Source organism: Urocampus carinirostris, chromosome 17, assembly GCF_059441175.1.
Source record: "Urocampus carinirostris isolate Australia breed hairy pipefish chromosome 17, RoL_Ucar_1.0, whole genome shotgun sequence".
Lineage (NCBI taxonomy): Eukaryota > Metazoa > Chordata > Actinopteri > Syngnathiformes > Syngnathidae > Urocampus > Urocampus carinirostris.
The window spans coordinates 25,347,120-25,367,080 of NC_142365.1; the positions used below are offsets into that span (position 1 = coordinate 25,347,120).

A 19,961-nucleotide genomic window follows, 5' to 3' on the forward strand; every position below is an offset into this window, starting at 1 on the left:
TTTTGCTGTGTTCCTTGTTTTCTCCATTCCCAGCTGGCTTCGCTCTTAGCACCATAGCCATTGCTGCTTTCCGTTGTTGGTTCCCGGTTAGCCTGGCCTTTTATCGCATGTTTTTTGATCGGCTCGCCTGGCTTTAGCGCTGGTTTTGCCATGTTCCTTGGTTTGTCTATTCCTGGCCGGCTTTGTGTTTGTTGCCATTGCGTTTTTTCGACGTTGGTTCCCAGTTAGCCTGGCTGCTCTCTGGTTGTTCTTTGGTCAGCCAGCCTTGCGTATTTTCCCTAAGGTGACGGCCGCCTTTTGTTGATTGGTCCTATTTAGCCTTTCGTTTGTTGTTTTTGCTAGTTACCCCATTTTTGGCTGTTAGACCCTTGTTGTACTATTACTGCATCTAGCTGTGACACAACATCTAGGCATTCTACAGAAAACTACCAATACTTCGCTAGGGTGCAGGTGTTCCTCTGATGACATCACAGCTCAGGATCACAATGAAAAGATATGGAGCCTTCAAAATGAAAAATAATTGGAATATAAATATCAATACATTTAGCATGTTTAATAATTTTGGATTACCTTTAGAGCACAAGAGGAAGTGTTTTGGCTTCTCTAATCACACCTTTAATTGGGTGCAAGGCTGCAAAGAACAGAGCTAAATGAGTTTCAGCAGTCACAACGCTGATTCAGTGTTATTTCACATGTACTGGAAAAATGTGATAATCAGGTCAAGAGCTCCCTTAAGAAGGAGAAACAATTCACAGCCCCACTTAACCAGCTAGCTGAAGTTTAATATGCACGCTTGTCCTGAACTGCACCGCCAGGAGTGCTTTCACTTATCGCTCTTTATTCTCTTTATTAGCCTCTGTTAAATCACCAGTAATTGTTTACACTGTTTGTTCTTGTGTAGAGTGTTCTTGTGCTGTGATGATGATTAAATCATCTCTCATTTTAAGTGTGTGTTGGAGAAATGCCGCAGTCGGAGAGACTGCTGCTTCATCTCGCAAACTCTCTTTGACTTTTCTTCTAATTGGGATTTTTATTTATAATAATATTTATTGTCATCAGTGTTGGTCATGTAACAGGAAAACTGTAATAGTTTGCAGCACTACACAGTTACTTCATTTATAAAGTAATTCAGTTACGCACCAGATTACAGACAGCAAAAAGTTGCATGCAGTCTGAAAGTAACCATGTAGTTACAAATTACTGTATATGCTCGCATAGAGGAAGATCACCTACACTGATTAAGAATAGCCACAGGCTATAGCCACAGGATAAAAATAGAAGTAAAATAGAAGAAAAGGTTTACACTAAGCTGTGGAAGCAGTTGAGCCTTCATATTTTTTGCTTTGCTTAATCTTCAGTTTATGAACAAACACTCAGTCCATATCTATTTTGGCTTCAAACAACTCCAATATCTCCTTCTTTGTGTCTGGGTACAGTCCTAGATGGGGTATTTTTCTCCACACATGATGGATTGCTGAAGTAATTTTAAACATAAAATAACCCAAATCCAGAATATGTTTACCTCAAATTCTATGCTCTCATCTACATAGGTGTATAAAGGCCCATTGACACCAACCAGCAATCCAGTGTTTTGATGGTACATTTTGTTTGCCCGATAAGTTAGAAGGCAAATAGATAATATGTTAGCATCACATTTGTGGGTGTGATTATACCTTCAGAATGGCCAGAATAAGATGAACTCCTCTCTCTTTTTCTCTCTCTCTCTCTCTCTCTCTCTCTCTCTCTCTTTTTTTTTTCTCTATCTCTCTTTCACCCTCCCTCTCTCTTTCTCCCCCCTCCCCCTCTCTCTCCCTCTCCACCCCCTCTCTCGCTCTCTGCCCACTTGCCTATCGAAAGGGGTTTTCGATTAAATGGAACAGCAACGAGCTCTTCTGATGTATTTTTATTGAAAAAAATTCAGATTTTATGTTGACGTAACACATTTATCTTTTTTTACAAATTCAATGGAAAAAATATAGATAGATGAAAGCATATTGACTTATGTAGAGTATCAGTAATTTGATATCAAAAGTAGATTTTTCTTCCTAACAGATTGTTAGGCTTTACACTAAACTCTTATGAAGTAACTTCAATACACACATTTTAAGTCGGTAGTTTTCTCACATTTTAGAGCTGCCCTTACAAGCAACCTACAGTACAGAAAAGGGTTTAACAGGAACTTATTTGCCAGTCCAATCAAATGGTAGGCATCTGTGAGTTGGTCATGCACACAGTATTGTGAAAGGGCCTGCTTTTTTCTTGTTTTTCATTCATTTTTCTTCCACTTTTGTTTCTTTTTTCCCAATGTTTTATCTTTTTTTCTAGCATTTGTTACCTTTTTCTTATTTTTTTCTGATTTTTTTCCCCCGTTTTCTCATTTTACTTGTAATGTATTATCTCATTTTTCTCCCTTTATTATCGTCCATTCTTTTTTCTCTTTTTGCCCATATTTTCCCTTATTCTTCTGTTGCCTTCTTTCCTTTTTAGCTTATTTTGTCCCCCAAAAGTAATTATGCAAACTGTTCCATAAAAAAATGATTTCACATGTGGATAAAGCAACAAAAACAATCTAAAGAGGCTTTTGGGAGCTGAAAGATCCGACTCTTTTTAGTGAACAAAGCCGAAAAAAGACGCTTCTTGAAAAATAGATGGAATTCCCATTACTATGAGCTTATTTGAGTGAGAGGAGCTACCTTGTAAAAGTAAATTCTGCAAACACGTAGCAGAACACACAACCAGAAAAACAAAGATGACAGGCAATATGTGCAAGATGAGTAAAATGAATGTTAAGAGTACTTCTTTTAAAGCGTTTCTTTTTCTTTTCCTGGCCTTTTCGGCTCCAACTAGCACCTTTCTTTTCTGCGTCATACCCGACTCATTTTCGCTGTTCTCTGTTCAACGTACCACTACAGAAAAGTGGTAGTGGGCAAAACCAACTTTATATTTGGGTATATTTTCAAACAAGTCTGATGTCAAGAATATCTTAAAGCCATATTTCATTATGTTCTGGAGTGTTATATATTTACTCGAAAACATAAATTGCTCTCAATACTGGTAGACAATTGCCATAATGAAGGTTGTCAAGGGAACTGCATAGGGCAATTCTTTTGTCTTTCAGCATCTCAGTGAACCGCTGAAATAAGGAGTTGATTTCAAAATCGTTATTAAAGCTGGAAAAACATCCATCCATCACATCCATTTTCTGCGCCACTCAGCCTTACTAGGGTTGCTGGGGTGCCGGAGCCCATCCCAAGCATCTTTGGGCAGTGGGCAGGGGACACCCTGAACTGGTTGCCAGCCAGTCGCAGGGCACACAGAGAAAGACAACTCACTCGCTCATTCACACCAAGGGACGATTTGGACCGACCAATTAACCAGACATGGATGTTTTTTGGAATGCGGTATTAAACCCATGCATGCACAGGGAGAATATGCAAACTCCACACGGGGAGAATGCTGCAGCTGAAATAAAACACTGGACCTGGGCACTGCAGTGGAATAACATATTGTGCATGATTTATTTTCAGAATTCATTAAGCTTTGTCGACTGAGGCATGCGAAACAGTGGCTTAAAGAATACTGTCAGCCCAACCACAGCTTTTTCAGTTATTTTCTGCAAAATCTTCATCATGTTACTGGATGGGAGTGAAAAAGGCAAACGACAGCAGCAACTCTGTGATGGGTGCTTGAAAAACGCTTTTGGAGTGTATCTGAAGTGCTTTCATAAAATGGTTACTCTACAAACAATATAAGTCCTTTCAGCTGTTCTCGTGTTAAAGGGCGTATGCTCAATTATGCTTTAAAGCCTGTACAGGTAGTTCTTCTGGTGGCATTTTGAGTTCATCTGCTTTTGTAAATGCTATGCGGTTTTCTTTGTTGTTAGCTAGGTTAAGTTTAACACACAAAAAACTTGATACTGATATAGGATGATTCCAAAACTACTGTCCAAATCTTTTATGAACAATGTTTACCTCTCATACTAAATATTTAACAGTAATCATAATGCTGTTTAGGTTAAGGGCATCTAATGAAATGAAAACGTTTGGATATTGTAGCCTTTTTCATATGTTTGCTAGCGAGTTTTATACAAATTTCTGTTTTTTGTGTGTAAATGCTATCTTAATGTCAACCATGAGAGTTTACAGCAGACCTTTTAAAAGTATTCCTAAATTCTAAAGCATGCAAGATGTGAGGAAATACTACACCTTTCTTGCATTATATATATTTAAATTGCTTTCCTTGATAATGCATTTTGAAGACTGCCTGTCTCGTTTTTGACTTCCTGAGTGTTGACGTCATTGGGGTAACACCATACTGCTTACAAACCAGTCCTCAGTAATGGTACAACTAAGGGCGAGCAGCCTTAAAGTGGTTAACTGCTGCAAACGGGGGGCTAAAAACCAACCATTAAAATTCGGCCGGGGCCTATTAAAATATGTAAAAAATACGAAGCTGGCAGATTAAAAAACACAGTGAGCAGCCAGGCCAACTGCTAACCAACAACAAAAAGACACATAAAGGCGAAGCCGGCTGCGAACAAACCAAGGGCCATGGAGAAACCGGCGCAAATGCCAGGCTAGCCGGTCAAAAAACAGTCGTTGAGAAGCCCGGGTAAATGGGAACCAAAAAAACAGCAGCACCGGCTACAGTGATAAATGCGAAGCCGGCCAGGAATAAATCAAGGTACACTGCAAAACTGACGTTGACGCTAGGTTAGCTGGCCAAACAACACACGGTGGGCATCCAGCAAGCGCCTACCAGGAGCAAACAAAACGGGAAAGCTCTCGGCATCCCCGATGCTAACAGGGAGCTAGCCAAACAAAATTCTACCAACCGCGACACACGGCGAAAAACACAAACGAAAAGTCACATTCATCTACCTTTAAGCAGAAATGAGCGGTACACAACAGCTGTTCACAATGGCCGTCTGTTTCGGAGGTCTCCTCACATGTTGTGTTAATGTGATTAAATATTTTGAAATAGTTGTGTTTTTTAAATTATGTCACAGCTCTACAGGAAACAAGGCAGACGGGTCTACTTTGAGAAAAAAATTCTCTAGTCACCCGGCACTGGATTATTTTGCAACATATTTTCATACCAGTGATGAGGAACACCACACATTCTGTGCCTTTTGAAAAAAATATATGTTTTTGGTAATACCTTTAAGGGCATACAGTGAAATGCACATGTTTTTTTTCTGTTTTGTAGTTAGTGTGACAACTACAATGAAATATGCTTCATGTGAATGATCTCTTGCAGAACTTGTTTCCCTCTCTAAGTATTGTGATGAGAAATAAAGTGATGGGCCCGATGTTGACGATGCTACCCTTTGTTTTTCTCCTACAGAAAAACCTAACCCTGCAGCCACAGGAGCGCAGAGTGAAGCAGGCTGTACCCTTAAAAAAGAATAAGTCAGCCAGAGTCCCCAATGGCCTGAGCCTGGAGCCCTTTAAGAACCACCACCATCATCATCAGCCTTCAGACCAGGAAAACAATCCACGTCTAGCGTGCACACAAAGCAGGAAAAAGAAACGCAAGAAACCAGCATTGGTGAGTGTTGATATCATCTTTAACATGTGTTTGTAAGCATGTTTTGGTGGGTTCCACATGCTTACCGCTCTAAACTGTGATTGGAGGTTTTGCTTTGAACCTGCAGTTGTGGAGTCAATAATTCACCGCTGACTGTTTTTTGATTATTATTTAATTGATATGTCCAGTGTGTATAAATGTGCTTATATACCTGCTTGAGATCAGCAGATACCTGTTGATGTTTATAAGCTGGCTGAGAAAGACAACACACTTCAACCAAGAACACATCCGATCGCTTATGTGTGCGCTCGAAGGCTTGCAGATGTATTCAATCAAAAACTACCGTAAATTCCGGACTACAAGCCACTACTTTTTTGGCTGTTTTTTAAACACTGCAGCATTAAATACGGTGAAGGTTATTCCCTTTATCTTCGTGGTGGCTGGAAGGAAAATGGCGAGCATGCACTCTAAAAACACTGCGGTGACATTTGGAATAATTTATGACACCGTTTTAGAGGATAAATTAGTCCAGGGTTTTGCAGACATTATTCATAAAATACAAATCAGGAGCAAAATGGGAGGTTTCACAGTACTTTTTCAATATTTACAACATACTTAGGGTATTTAAACTTTTTCACCCACAAATTGAATCATCAAATTATACATCCATTTCAAACAGCAGTGGACATGGTCTATCAAAAACGCTACGCTTCTCTTTCCATATAATCTGCTCCAATGTCAGGTCGCTGAAGTAAGTAAGTAATTCTCAAGGAACAATGATAAGTGAATGGAATTTTGTTAGTTACAACAACCAGAAAACACAGGTCTTTGTTGCAATCTGGCACTATTCTCAGCAGTATGGTTGCCCTGGCACGGTGTCAAGAAGTATGGGACACAGCCCTTATTTGCATTTTCTTTTGGCGCAGTAGGAAATATGTTGTCCTTGTAGAGTCATCTTGAATCATCACATTATCCGAAAACACGTGTCGTAAACACCTCTCAACTGAAAAACTTCGCAGCTGAAAACAGTTTCAGTTGTGTGGGGGCACTGTTGACGTTTTGTAGCCAAAGTTAGCAACTCCAAATTCTCCCCCATGCGGTTAACCCCAGCTATTTATGAAATGAAATGATCTGCATTTTATATTGCGCTTTTCAAGTCAAGACTTTCCAAAGCGCTTTACAGTGTGCTTCCCATTTCCCAATAGCGGCCGTGCTGCCATGTAAGGCGCTAACCTGCTTATTGGGGGTATTAGGGGTTCAGTGTCCTACCCAAGGACACTTCGACATGTAACACGGAGGAGCCGAGATTCGAACTGCGATCTCTTAAATCCCAGGACGAGCGCTCTACCTCCTGAGCCACTGCGGGCTTTAAATGAAAGAAACTGGCATACCTACGTTTTTATGGCTGTTTAAGCCTCCTGTTTGAAATCTTGTAAGACTTGTATAAAGACAAAATTGTCAGGACCAGAACTGATGTAGGACCCAGATGCGTAACGTTACTCCCAAGTTTATTGAAATATAGAGGAAAGGCAGCTAGTGAGGTTTGTGGCCTAGAATTTATGGTACATTGCCACCCAATCTGTATGGTTCCATATTTAGTATGTGCCTTTATCTTTGGCCAATTATTATTACGTACAGTGTGTATTGTGTTATGGATGAGGAATATATGTTGCTAGTAACTTGGGGAATGGTAGGTCCCCAGAGTGTGCATTTTTTCTAGCTCAAAAGTTCACAATTTGTCTGCATAAGAAACAATTGCAACAATCATGGTCTTGTATCCTTGGGTATCAAGTACCCAATTTGGCCGTCAGAGGGCGGTAGAGAACCCATTACCATTTTTAGTATTTATTGGGGATGCGGACACGGAACCTAGCTAAATATTATGGTGGAGGCCTGAAGTACAAATGGTAAATGGTCTGCATTTATATAGCACTTTTCAAGTCGATGAAGACCTCCCAAAGCGCTTTACAATGTGCTTCATACCCATTCTCACACACACTCACACACCATTAGGAAGTCAGCCATGCAAGGCACCTACCTGCTTGTTAGGGGCATAAGGGATTCAGTGTCTTGTCCAAGGACACTTCAACATATAACACAGAGGAGCCGGGAATTGGACCAGCGTTATATCTCCTGAGCCAATGCCGCCCACAATTGTGAAACTTTTGACAAAAAATGATTTAGCCCAGTCGGAGCCCATACCTAACTTAAAAACACCCACACACATACTTTATAAACAGTTAAGCTTAGATTTGGATTTGATTTTAATTAGATTAGTCCTTAAATGTTGTATTTTGACCCCTGGCCATTAGTGACTGCAAAAACTCTTCAATGTTGTATATACGATGGATGATGTCATCAGCGTTGTATTCATATTTTATTCATCGGCTTATTTTAGAATTCTGTTACTGCTAAATGTTGTTGCATTTTTTCATTGCACTACTGTTATGATATATATTTATAACTTCAGTAAACTAACTTGTAAATAGTTTTATCCTGACATTATTTTTAATCTTAATTTTTTATCTTAAGCCTTCAGTATGTGTTTGTCTTGGAATGCCACGTCTAATCTCGTAATCAGTGTATACTGTATGGTCATTAATGAGAATAAAGACACTTAATTCTAAAAAAAACATTGACTGTAAATAATTTATGGTATGCATGCTTTTAAAAACTCTAAGCTGCATTCAGCACCAGCCTTTCGGTCCTTTCTGAAATTGAGCAAGCTTCAGTTATCCTTAGGAGCCATTTTATTTGGCTTCGCTAAGCATAAACGTTCAGGCATTGCCCTCCCAGTAGGTTACATTTTAAATGTCAGGAGGTTGCCTTGTGTTTTCCTTCTCAATTAGGAACAAGTTTAGACTGAAAGTGTGATCCTCTAATCCACAATTGCTTAGATTTAACTGTGTAGGGTAGAAATGATGATAGAAATGAAGGTGTAGGACAAAACCAAGAGCAGTTCTTTGTACTTGATACATTTATTTAGATAATGCCTTTTTTTCATTAGACAGAAGTCTTGAGCTAACATGGTAGGTTGCTGTGACTGTCCTTGCTTGGTACTTCCTATCAAGAAGCACTCTAGCCCCCATTATCCAGTTTGAACCATTAAAGACCAGTGGGTCACATATTGGCATCGGTGAGGCTGAGTACCTTTCTATTAAAGAAAACGAGACAAAATGATAAACGTATTGTGCACTGTTGTTTTGACTATTACAGTATATCATTGTCACTCTCAGCCAATCATGGTGCTGTAATTTAATTTCCACAACCTTAAAAGGGGATTTTTTTAACCAAGATGATGTAATGAAAAGAAAGAGCTATGGGGAAATCTTTGTTATATGAAGGTTTCTCTCCCTGTCCCCCTTGGATAAAAAGCCATTGATATATTTTTTCCTTATTTTGATTGTATACTAAACTTTAGACTTAATCGTAATCTCCTAAATTGTGACATAAATCTCTGGCATGCTGTCCTTAGTTATATCTTATAACTCTACTTGTCTGATTACCATCTGTTTGTTCGCAAGAAGTAGACAAAATAATTAGGGGTGGGGGCTCTTTAAAAGAGCATCACCCTACTCAGTAACGGTAAATTACGTTTTAAAACAAAAACAGGTTTTGCTAAATTTTTCAACCACACAATTTCGTATGCTCATACTTAATACAGCGAATATTTTTCAATAATATCTTAAAGAATAGTAAGTCTGTTTTCATCATAATGGAAAATTATATTTTAAAACAAAGGGTTTTGTTTACAACATTTTAATCATGATGTTTGTAGTATGTAGGAACATTTTTGATTAATAGATCTTAAAGAATAGTAAGTATATTTTTCATTATTATAGAAAACGTTTTAAAACAAACATTTTTGGTAAACCTTTAAACCATAATGTTTGTAGGATGTTTTAATAAATATTACTAACATTTTTATTAATTGATCTTGAGGAATAGTACACTTTTCATACTAAAGGAAAAGGACGTTTCAATCAAAAACGGGCTGCTTGTGCCACTTTATACAATTTTGTGAGTGTACATAGGGCTGTGCTGTGATGACCATCTGCTATCTGGCACTGGTAAAACTGGGAGGAAATCTAGGTAGACCACCAACCCTTTATGCAATTTTCTAACCCTTTGCATGTCTGTCCATCCACTAATACAGGTATGGTCCTCAGTGTTTTTTTCTTCTATGAACAGGATGTGGTCTATACAAAGAGACCTAAGCGGCACTTGAGATTTCAAAAGTCGTTTAATAGCTTTTAGGAGGAAAAAAGGAAATTCAATTAATTTATTTTAACAACCATTCAAACTCATCCCAATAGAGCAGGGGTCTGGGGCCAAATGCTGCCTGATGCGGAATTATACTTTGAGGCACAAGCCTTAATATGAGAGTCAAAAGGGAAATATCCTATTGTTAAGTGCCTCCTGGTGGAAAATTTTATTCAATTGAAAAAAAATATATTTTGAAAAACAAGCAAAAATACAAAAACGATAAATTGAACGTGCCTGTTTTAAAATATTTGTATTGATTTGACATAGGGGGAGCTGACATATTTTTCGACCATCTTGCTGTAATGGGATCCACCTAAAACTATGTAAAAGGCTGAGGAAAAAATTATGCGGTTTGGTCACTTTGAGTCTCCATAGATTGTAATCTTCCTTGTGCTCCGTAGCACTCGTTGCACTATAAATCACAACAACATCTAGTGGTCAAAATTACACAGTGTCCCTTTAAGGGGAAATCAATCAAACCTAAATCCGTGCAAATAAACATTTAGAATATAAAATAGAATAGAATAGAATAGAATAGAATAGAATAGAATAGAATAGAATAGAATAGAATAGAATAGAATAGAATAGAATATACCTTTATTGTCATTGTTACAAAATGAGTTGAACATATTGTGACAACGAAATTGGACGTGGCACTCCAGTTTCACATTTAACAGTGAGGCTAAAAGAAAACAAAGAAGATAAAGGAACAAAGAAGATAAAGGTTATAATTTACACAATATAAATAAACAAAGAAGATAAAGGTTATAATTTACACAGTATTTACACAAGAAATGTGGGCATGTAGGATGTTACATATAGTTTTGGGATCGTATTAGTGCAATATGCGTTCGTGCAAAAATAGTCAACATTGTATAAAGTGAGCATAGGCATGAATACAATTTTACATCCGTATGAGGTAGTGTGTTTGCAAGAGTTTCAGTTTTTTGTGTGGTGTGTGTTAAGGGTGGTAATGGCTCTGGGGAAGAAACTGTCTCTGAGTCTGTTTGTTTTTGTTTACCGGTAAAGATACGTTTTTTTGTGTTTTGACCAAATATTATTTTCATTTTTTTGCTGTTTATAGTTCTATTTATTATTAAATAAATGTATTTATGTATTAAATGGTAAATGGTAAATGGTCTGCATTTATATAGCGCTTTTTATTAGTCACTCCATAATATGTGACACAGAAACAACCAACCTAGTAATAGAATGGTTTTACATCCGAAAAATAGTAAAATAATTGACATTTTCTATTGGCAAAATAATTTTATGAATGTTTGAGGGTATATAAATAAATGCGAGTTTAAGCAATTGTTTCACCTGGAATAACCTATCACACAAAAATGCATGGTTCAAACTGTCAGATGTCGTAGGTTTATCGTCAAGGTCATTATGTGCTAGTGGTCAAATGATACGCACTGTCCCTTTAAATCAGGGAATTAGAAAAAATTGCTCACTATTTTAATGTATTTAGCCTGAGAGTGCAATACCGTTATTAGTGCTGTAGCACTTTTCTTTTCTACCTTTAAGGCTCGTAAGAAGAAATGTCCTTAAGATTTTTTTCCATGTAGAATGTTAGAATACACATGCGAGTACGACGTCTGCCTTCCACCATGTCCTGGGTATTTTTTTAAGTGTCAACTTTGTGCATGAGGACTTTTAAGACGAATAATTGTAGACTTCAAATATGTTAAATTAACATCTATAAAACAGAATGGAGGATAAGTAATGACCACTTAATTTCCAAACTTTCAACTGTGACAAGGTTTCATTACTGAAGCATAATACTTTTGTGTCCTTCTCGTTTGCAGTATTTAGTGACATTTTTCAAAATACCTCTTCTTGCACCTTGTTTTGAAACAGTTTTTCACTAAAAATGCTGTTAAAAATGCACATCAATGATCTGAGGCATATATGTTTATCTGACACGTTTTTGAATATATTTATTTAAAACATAATTATCACACAGTGAAATAAAAGGCACTGAAGAATTAGCTTTTGCCTGGAGATCAGGTTGAGTGGCTTTTTTCCATAAGATATATGGTATGGCTCTCACTGGAAAGTTTGCTTTCACTGCTCTTTGAGTGAAAATAGTTCCTGATCCCTGCTTTAAACTATTAAGATCGCATATTGTTCACATTATGTATACATCGAATGCACAGTAGGGCTATCAATCAATACTGATCCGATATTACTACTTTTTGCTTAGACACGTCATTATCATTAAATAATTGAATCTTCCCAGCTTGAGTTGGTTTAGAATTATGATAAACACAGCACATATATTCTCGGCACTATATATGTTTCATGTTTTATTTAATAACTACATTGCAAACTTTAACGGTCTAAAAAAAATAGATAATGATATTTCTATTGCAACTGTTTCAAAACAAAAGCCAAGAAAGTCAAACCAAATTAGCAGCAATGTTCCTAAATTACAAATGCTGTATAACAATGTCCACTAGATAACTGATATACCTTCCATTGCACTATATTTGAAAAATAAGGTCAATTATGAAAATTAAGTGTCAAATGTCTGTCAATTGGCTCTGTTGTCACAGTGATAACAGATAAACAGGTTTTTGATTAGGAGGAGCAACATGTTTTGATTTTTGGTTCGTAGCTCTCAGCAGTGTGAGCTTTCTTCACGCGTTGATGTAAATTTGCTGTGTTATTAGTGTAGTTGACTACTTTACCACACACGACCCCTAGCATTGACCTTTATTGTCGCCTTTCCTATTTGCGACTGTCATTTTTAGCTCATTAAATGAGTTGGGACATAGAGTTTTGTCGTCTCTTCTGCCTTGCAGGTAGGATGCAGAAGCAGGCCAGTTAAGAAGAATTTTGCCTGACAGTCACAGACCCAGGAATAATGTAAAAAGAGTTGCCAAAGGAGCTGTGAGAGAGCGAAAGAGAGAGAGAGACAGAGAGAGAGCGAGAGAGAGAGAGAGAGAGAGAGAGAGAGAGAGAGAGAGAGAGAGAGAGAGAGAGAGAGAGAGAGAGAGATAAGAGCTGCGCTGTCTGCACTTTGAAGTAATGATGGAGGGCTGAAGTACGGATCCAAGAACAATAGTCTTGATCTGATCAGTTTACTTAATTAGTATCAATAATATTAAATTGGGATTAATCCGCCCACCCCTACTGCGCAGTGAAGGGAATTTGAGCAAATTCATGTCATGTGAAGCTTGAGTTTTAGGATAGTGTAATTTGATATGCTGTCTAATCTTCAATGATAGCATTTCTTCTTTATCACCATATCGCCTTATCCAATAAGATTTCAAGCGAAGCAATGTTGAGATTGTCAGATATGATGCTAAATCCATTCCTTTGGGCATCAGTTGTGTGGATAATTGCTGGCGTCACCGTGAAACTTCCTAGCAGGCTGGGAGAAATCCAATCCAATTGTAATGTTACGCTCGGCTTTGCACTGCTTGGGATGCGTCACCGACAGCGATCGTTCGAATTGAATGTTAACCTGTGTCCCCGATAACGTCTGTGTAATTGTGCAGATTCACTTTTTCTTCTGCGCATCACGGGCAATTCTGCACTACAGAGTGCACGTGATTAAATGTTGCATGCTCAAAATTCAAGAAATAATCTCTGTTTTGTCTTTATACAAAGCACAGTGAAATTTAAGCCGCAGGTTTAAAGGGGCTGTGTGGAATATTTGACCCAAAAAAAGTAAGAATAAAAACTATGGAGAATCAAAGAGACCAAACTGCAGCATATTTCTTTTCATTTTTTCCCCACCGGTGCCAGGGGAAGAAAACAAAAAGAAAACTAGAAGCTGAAAGAAGAAAAAAGAAAAAGTGAAAAAAGAAAAGAAAAAGAATACAAAGAGAAAAGAAGAAACACTTATGTAAGAGAAATAAAGATAAAAGGAAAAAGAGAGACAAAGAAGAAAAATAAAGAAAAATGAAACAAAAGTAATAATGAGGAAACAAAAAGAAAAAAAAAGAAAATAGAAATTAAAAAAGAGGTAGTCATTATATATATATGTCACGAGAACGTGGTGGCGTGGAAGGGAAGACCGGACCAGAACAGAGGCAGGAGGCATGAAGGGAGAACTCAAATGCGTTGACGATCCATAAGTTTTATTTTACAAAATAAAAGTCGCCCAATACTCCGGGGCAAAACAGAACAACACAGAGTTCCTCCGGCACGAACTCAACAGGACAAGGCATAACAGACTAAAACAGGACAAGGCATAACAGACTAAAACAGGACAAGGCATAACAGACCGGGATTGTGTATAATGAGTAATAAACCCGCAACGGCAGAGCCCACAATGCAGCCTTAAATACAGACCCACAATTAGTGGAACTGCTTTCAGCTGTTGCCCAGAGGGCGGGGCAGACTGGTCACCAAGGCGACCGTGACAGAGCCCCCCTCTTAAGGGACAGCTCCCGAGGTCCCAAAAAAGAAAAAATTACAACCTCACGCCCCGGAATGTTGACGCTCGCGATTGGGGCAACCCCGCTCCCTCCTCCAAACACGCAGGAACGGGGAGAGGCAGGGAGGGGGTCTGGTGGGCAAACTGGCCAGGGGATAACAGACAGGCAGAACCGACGAGAACAGGACAGGCAAAATCAGGGCAGGTAAACAGGACAGGCAAAATCAGAACAGGCAAACATGAGAGGGTCAAAATCAAAACAGGCAAACATGAGAGGGTCAAAATCAAAACAGACAAGACATGAGAGAGTCAAAATCAGAACAGACAAGACATGAGAGAGTCAAAATCAGAACAGACAAGACATGAGAGAGTCAAAATCAGAACCGGCAAAACAGGAGCAGCTGAGTCGGACTGGCACGCAGGCAGCGGAGTCGGACTGGCACGCGGGCAGCGGAGTCGGACTGGCACGCGGGCAGCGGAGTCGGACTGGCACGCAGGCAGCGGAGTCGGACTGGCACGCAGGCAGCGGAGTCGGACTGACACGCAGGCAGCGGAGTCGGACTGGCAGGCAGCGGTGTCGGACTGGCAGGCAGCGCAGTCGGACCGGCACGCAGGGGAGACTGAAGCGGAGTCGGACCGGCACGCAGGGGAGACTGAATAGCAGGCAGTCGGCACGGGAGTCGGGCAGGCAGGCATCAGAGTCGGAGTCGGCCCGACGGGCAGCGGAGTCGGAGTCGGCCCGACGGGCAGCGGAGTCGGAGTCGGCCCGACGGGCAGCGGAGTCGGAGTCGGACTTGCACGCAGGGGAGAGGGAATAGCAGGCAATCGGCACGGGAGTCGGGCAGGCAGGCGTCAATTCTTCCTGGGACCCCATTCGAGGCACAGCAAGGGCCACGACGGGCGGGGCCGTGGTTCGAACGGGCAGGGAAGGCCAACTCAGTAGGCGCCTGCCGAACTGCGCTCTCCAGCTCTCCCCAAGTCGCGCTGGGATCGTTCGCTGAGTTCTATTTGTTGGCGGGTTCATTCTGTCACGAGAACGTGGTGGCGTGGAAGGGAAGACCGGACCAGAACAGAGGCAGGAGGCATGAAGGGAGAACTCAAATGCGTTGACGATCCATAAGTTTTATTTTACAAAATAAAAGTCGCCTAATACTCCGGGGCAAAACAGAACAACACAGAGTTCCTCCGGCACGAACTCAACAGGACAAGGCATAACAGACTAAAACAGGACAAGGCATAACAGACTAAAACAGGACAAGGCATAACAGACTAAAACAGGACAAGGCATAACAGACCGGGATTGTGTATAATGAGTAATGAACCCGCAACGGCAGAGCCCACAATGCAGCCTTAAATACAGACCCACAATTAGTGGAACTGCTTTCAGCTGTTGCCCAGAGGGCGGGGCAGACTGGTCACCAAGGCGACCGTGACAATATATACATATATATATATATATATATATATATATATATATATATATATATATATATATATATATATATATATATATATATATATATATATATATACTGGACTGTCTCAGAAAATTAGAATATTGTGATAAAATTCTTTATTTTCTGTAATGCAATTAAAAAAACAAAAATGTCATACATTCTGGATTCATTACACATAAACTGAACTATTTCAAGCCTTTTATTATTTGAATATTGCTGATTTAGGCTTACAGCTGAAAAAAACTCAAAAATCCTATCTCAAAATATTAGAATACTTCCTCAGACCAAGTAAAAAAAATAATTTTATAACAGCAAAACTAAATCAAACATTTGAAAATGTCCATTGATGCACTCAGTACTTGGTTGGGAATCCTTTTGCACGGATTACTGCATCAATCCGGCGTGGCATGGAGGCAATCAGCCTGTGGCATTGCTGAGGTGTTATTGATGCCCAGGATGCTTCGATAGCGGCCTTCAGCTCATTTGCATTTGTAGGTCTGGTGTCTTTCATCTTCTTCTTAACTATACCCCACAAATTCTCAATGGGGTTCAGGTCAGGGGAATTAGCAGGCCAATCAAGGACAGTGATGCCATGGTCAGTGCACCAGTTACTGGTGGTTTTGGCACTGTGGGCAGGTGCCAGATCATGCTGGAAAATGAAATACTCATCTCCATAGAGCTTTTCAGCAGATGGAAGCATGTAGTGCTCTAAAATCTCTTGGTACACCGTTGCATTTACTCTGGACTTGATGAAACACAGTGGACCAACACCAGCAGCTGACATGGCTCCCCAAACCATTGCTGACTGTGGGAACTTCACACTGGATTTCAAGCAACTTGGATTTTGCTCTTCTCCAGCCTTTCTCCAGACTCTGGCGCCTTGACTTCCAAATGAAATACAAAACTTGCTTTCGTCTGAAAAGAGGACTTTGGACCACTCTGCAACTGTCCAGTGCTTCTTCTCCATAGCCCAAGTCAGACGCTTCTTCCGTTGTCTTGAGTTCAGAAGTGGCTTGACCATGGGAATACGGCTATTGTAGCCCATTTCCCGGACACGTCTGTGAACTGTGGCTTTTGATACCTGGACTCCAGCTTCAGCCCACTGTCTTTGAAGCTCCTTCAAATTCTGGAAGCGGCTCTTCTTCACAATTTTGTTAAGGCTGCGGTCATCTCTCTTGGTTGTGCAGCGTTTCCGGCCACATTTTTCCCTTCCAACAGACTTTTTGTGGATATGCTTTGAAACTGCACTCTGTGAACAGCCTGCTCTTTGAGAAATTTCTTTTTGTGTCTTACCCTCCTGATGGAGGGTATCAATGATGGTCCTCTGGACAGCAGTCAGATCAGCAGTCTTCCCCATACTTGTGATTTAGTTTACTGAACCAAGCTGAGTGTTTTTAAGGCTCAGGAAACCCTCGCAAGGTGTTTCGAGTTAATTAGATGATTCAGGTGATTAGTTGAATAGCCTACTTGTATACTTTTTCATGATATTCTAATATTTTGAGATAGGATTTTTGAGTTTTCTTAAGCTGTAAGCCAAATTCAGCAATATTAAAATAATAAAAGGCTTGAAATAGTTCAGTTGATGTGTAATGAATCCAGAATGTATGACATTTTTGTTTTTTTAATTGCATTACAGAAAATAAAGAACTTTATCACAATATTCTAATTTTCTGAGACAGTCCAGTATATATATATATATATATATATGTATATATATATATATATATATATATATATATATATATATATATATATATATATATATATATATATATATATATATATATATATATATATATATACTTTATTGAGTTATTTTCTGGCTTCTCCTTCTGCATCGAAGTGTTCTTTTTATGGGTAGTTTTTATTTGTTCTTTTGGTCGTGTTTTTGCTGTTTTCTATCATTTTTATTTGTTTTTGACGTTTTTGTCCATCCTTTGTCAGTTTTTTGTGGAGTCCCTTTTTGGTTATTCATGTACGTTATGTGTTATAGGAATAATATTGCCCAAAAAAATATTAATTTCTCCTCTAAAAGGTCACCATAAATGCATTTAGCTGTGTTTTTTATTCAGAGCGCATGTGTTGTAGAAAAAAACAGCATTCCATTTTCATCGGTGCCGCCACCAAAATAAATAAAAATGAATAAATAAATAAACTATAATAAGCCACACCATATTTAATAATAATAATAATAATAATTTCCTTTGTATTGTCATTCTTTGTAACAATGTACACAGAACGAAATGTCGATACACCTGACCCGTTGTAGCGAGTCGGTGCAGCCGCAGCCAGAGGGCGCCGCCATTATACCAATTAGGTATGTGTCGGTCGAGGCGCGAACCAGCGACCTCCCAGTCTCAAAGCCGGCACACTACCATCTGGGCTACTGAGCTGGTAAAAGCCGCAATGTTTAGAAAGTATCAAAAAAAGAAGCGTCTTGTTTTCCCGGAATTTACGGTATACAGTATTTAGATTGTAACAACTTTTTTATAATGTGCTCTTCAGCTGCTCAAGAAAACACAATTCGAAAGTATCAAAAGTTAAGAATGGGAGCTAATTTCAGTAGGATGTTAAGGTAGCACTTACTGTTAGCATGTCAGTTAAACGGGACCATTTTGAAGCTCTTAGACAATTAAAAAAATAAAAAATAAAAAAGCAGTCCGACTGAATCCACTTGAAGCAGTCACAGCCCAAGCTCTTGCTATCTCTAATTCCTGACTACCCTTCCAAGTCAATTCACCAATTCACTTTTAGCAATGTGGGGACCCCTTTCCCCTGTCCGTCAAATCCCGGGCAGTGGGCCAGAAATGTTGGAGGAACATTTTTCTCTTGTTTGTCCAGCTGCTATCAGTGGTATTCTATTCCACTTGTTACACTTCTATATTTTATCTGTTTTTGTTTACACAAATAACAACGCGTCAAGCGCAAAACCTCTTACATTAGGCAGTAGACTATATTCACCTTTAAAAAAATAATAATAAAAATAAAAAAAATAATAAAAAATAATAATAGCAAAACCATTACAACATCAAGTACCGTTTATACTTGTATATAAGCCTACATTGTCACAAGCCAGGAACGGAGACAGGACCCAATAGCGTTTGTTTTACTCAGTTTTTATTAAGAAAGAGAGCAGAGCCTGCATCCAAGATCCGATGTTCGTCGGTCACGGCTAGCAGATGGCAGGAGCGAGGGTAGTCGTTGACAGCGATAAAACAGGTCGATGGCCAGGACGGGGGAGCAAAACAGAAACGGTTCCAGAAAAAAGGTCGGCAACAGGTATCAGGCAGGAAAACTGGGCAGGATAATGTCGGAGACGGTCTGACGGCTTCCTTTCGGAAGACGGGAGTTTAAAAAGAGTCCAACAGCCAATCAGGTCCCTGTTGGCGCCAACGGGGAAGCCGCAGGTGCCCCGAATCAGTTATAATGACATACATTGCATACAATGGACCAACTAAACTGCTTTAAAAAGCCAGTAGTAGCCCAGGAGGTAGAGCGCTCGTCTTGGGATCAAGGGATCCCAGTTCGAATCCCGGCTTGTCCGTGTCACATGTCGAAGTGTCCTTGGGTAAGACACTGAACCCCTAATACCCCCAATAAGCAGGTTAGCGCCTTACATGGCTGCAAGGCCACTATTGGGAAATGTGGAGCACATTGTAAAGCGCTTTGAGAAGTCATTGACTTGAAAAGCGCTATATAATATGCAGATCATTTCATTTCATTTCCTTATGTCCCTTTATATCCCCTTTATTTCTATTATTTTTACTATTTTAAACATACTATATGTTCACTAAACCAAACGACCAACATCTATCCATCCATTATCTGCACCGCTTATCCTCAGTAGGGTCGCGGGGGTGCTGGTGCCCATCCCAGCTATCTTCAGGCAGTGGGCAGGGGACACCCTGAACTGGTTGCTAACCAGTCACAGGGCACACTGGGACAGACAATTTGCTTGCTTATTCACATCTAGGGACAATTTGGACGGGCCAATTCACCTGACATGCATGTTTTTAGAATGTGGGAGGAAACCGGAGTGCCCGGAGGAAACCCACACAAGCACGGGGAGAACATGCAAACTTCACACAGGAGGTTTGATCTCATGACCTCAGAACTGTGCCGCACACGCGCTAACTACTGCGCCGCCGTGCTGAACCAACCAACATGATTTCAATTAAACATTTACATAAAAAAGGAACTCAAAAACTCAGTAAGCAGTGAGTCGCTCAATTTGAACATACATGTTTTATGGAAAGAGTCACAAAGAGAGCTTCAGGGATTGGATATTAAACTTTAAGATTTTTTTTAGACTT

At 39.6% G+C, this 19,961-nt stretch overlaps 1 protein-coding gene across 5 annotated transcripts in view; it reads left to right on the forward strand.

The window, feature by feature from the left end:
* auts2a (activator of transcription and developmental regulator AUTS2 a) overlaps window positions 1-19,961 on the forward strand; it is a 495,511-nt gene that overhangs the window by 90,122 nt on the left and 385,428 nt on the right. For all 5 annotated transcript variants that reach the window (XM_088321276.1, XM_088321280.1, XM_088321278.1 and 2 more), the window contains exon 3: window positions 5,347-5,550. In XM_088321276.1, the coding sequence (XP_088177402.1) occupies window positions 5,347-5,550 (204 nt within the window). The remainder of the gene's footprint in view (window positions 1-5,346; window positions 5,551-19,961) is intronic.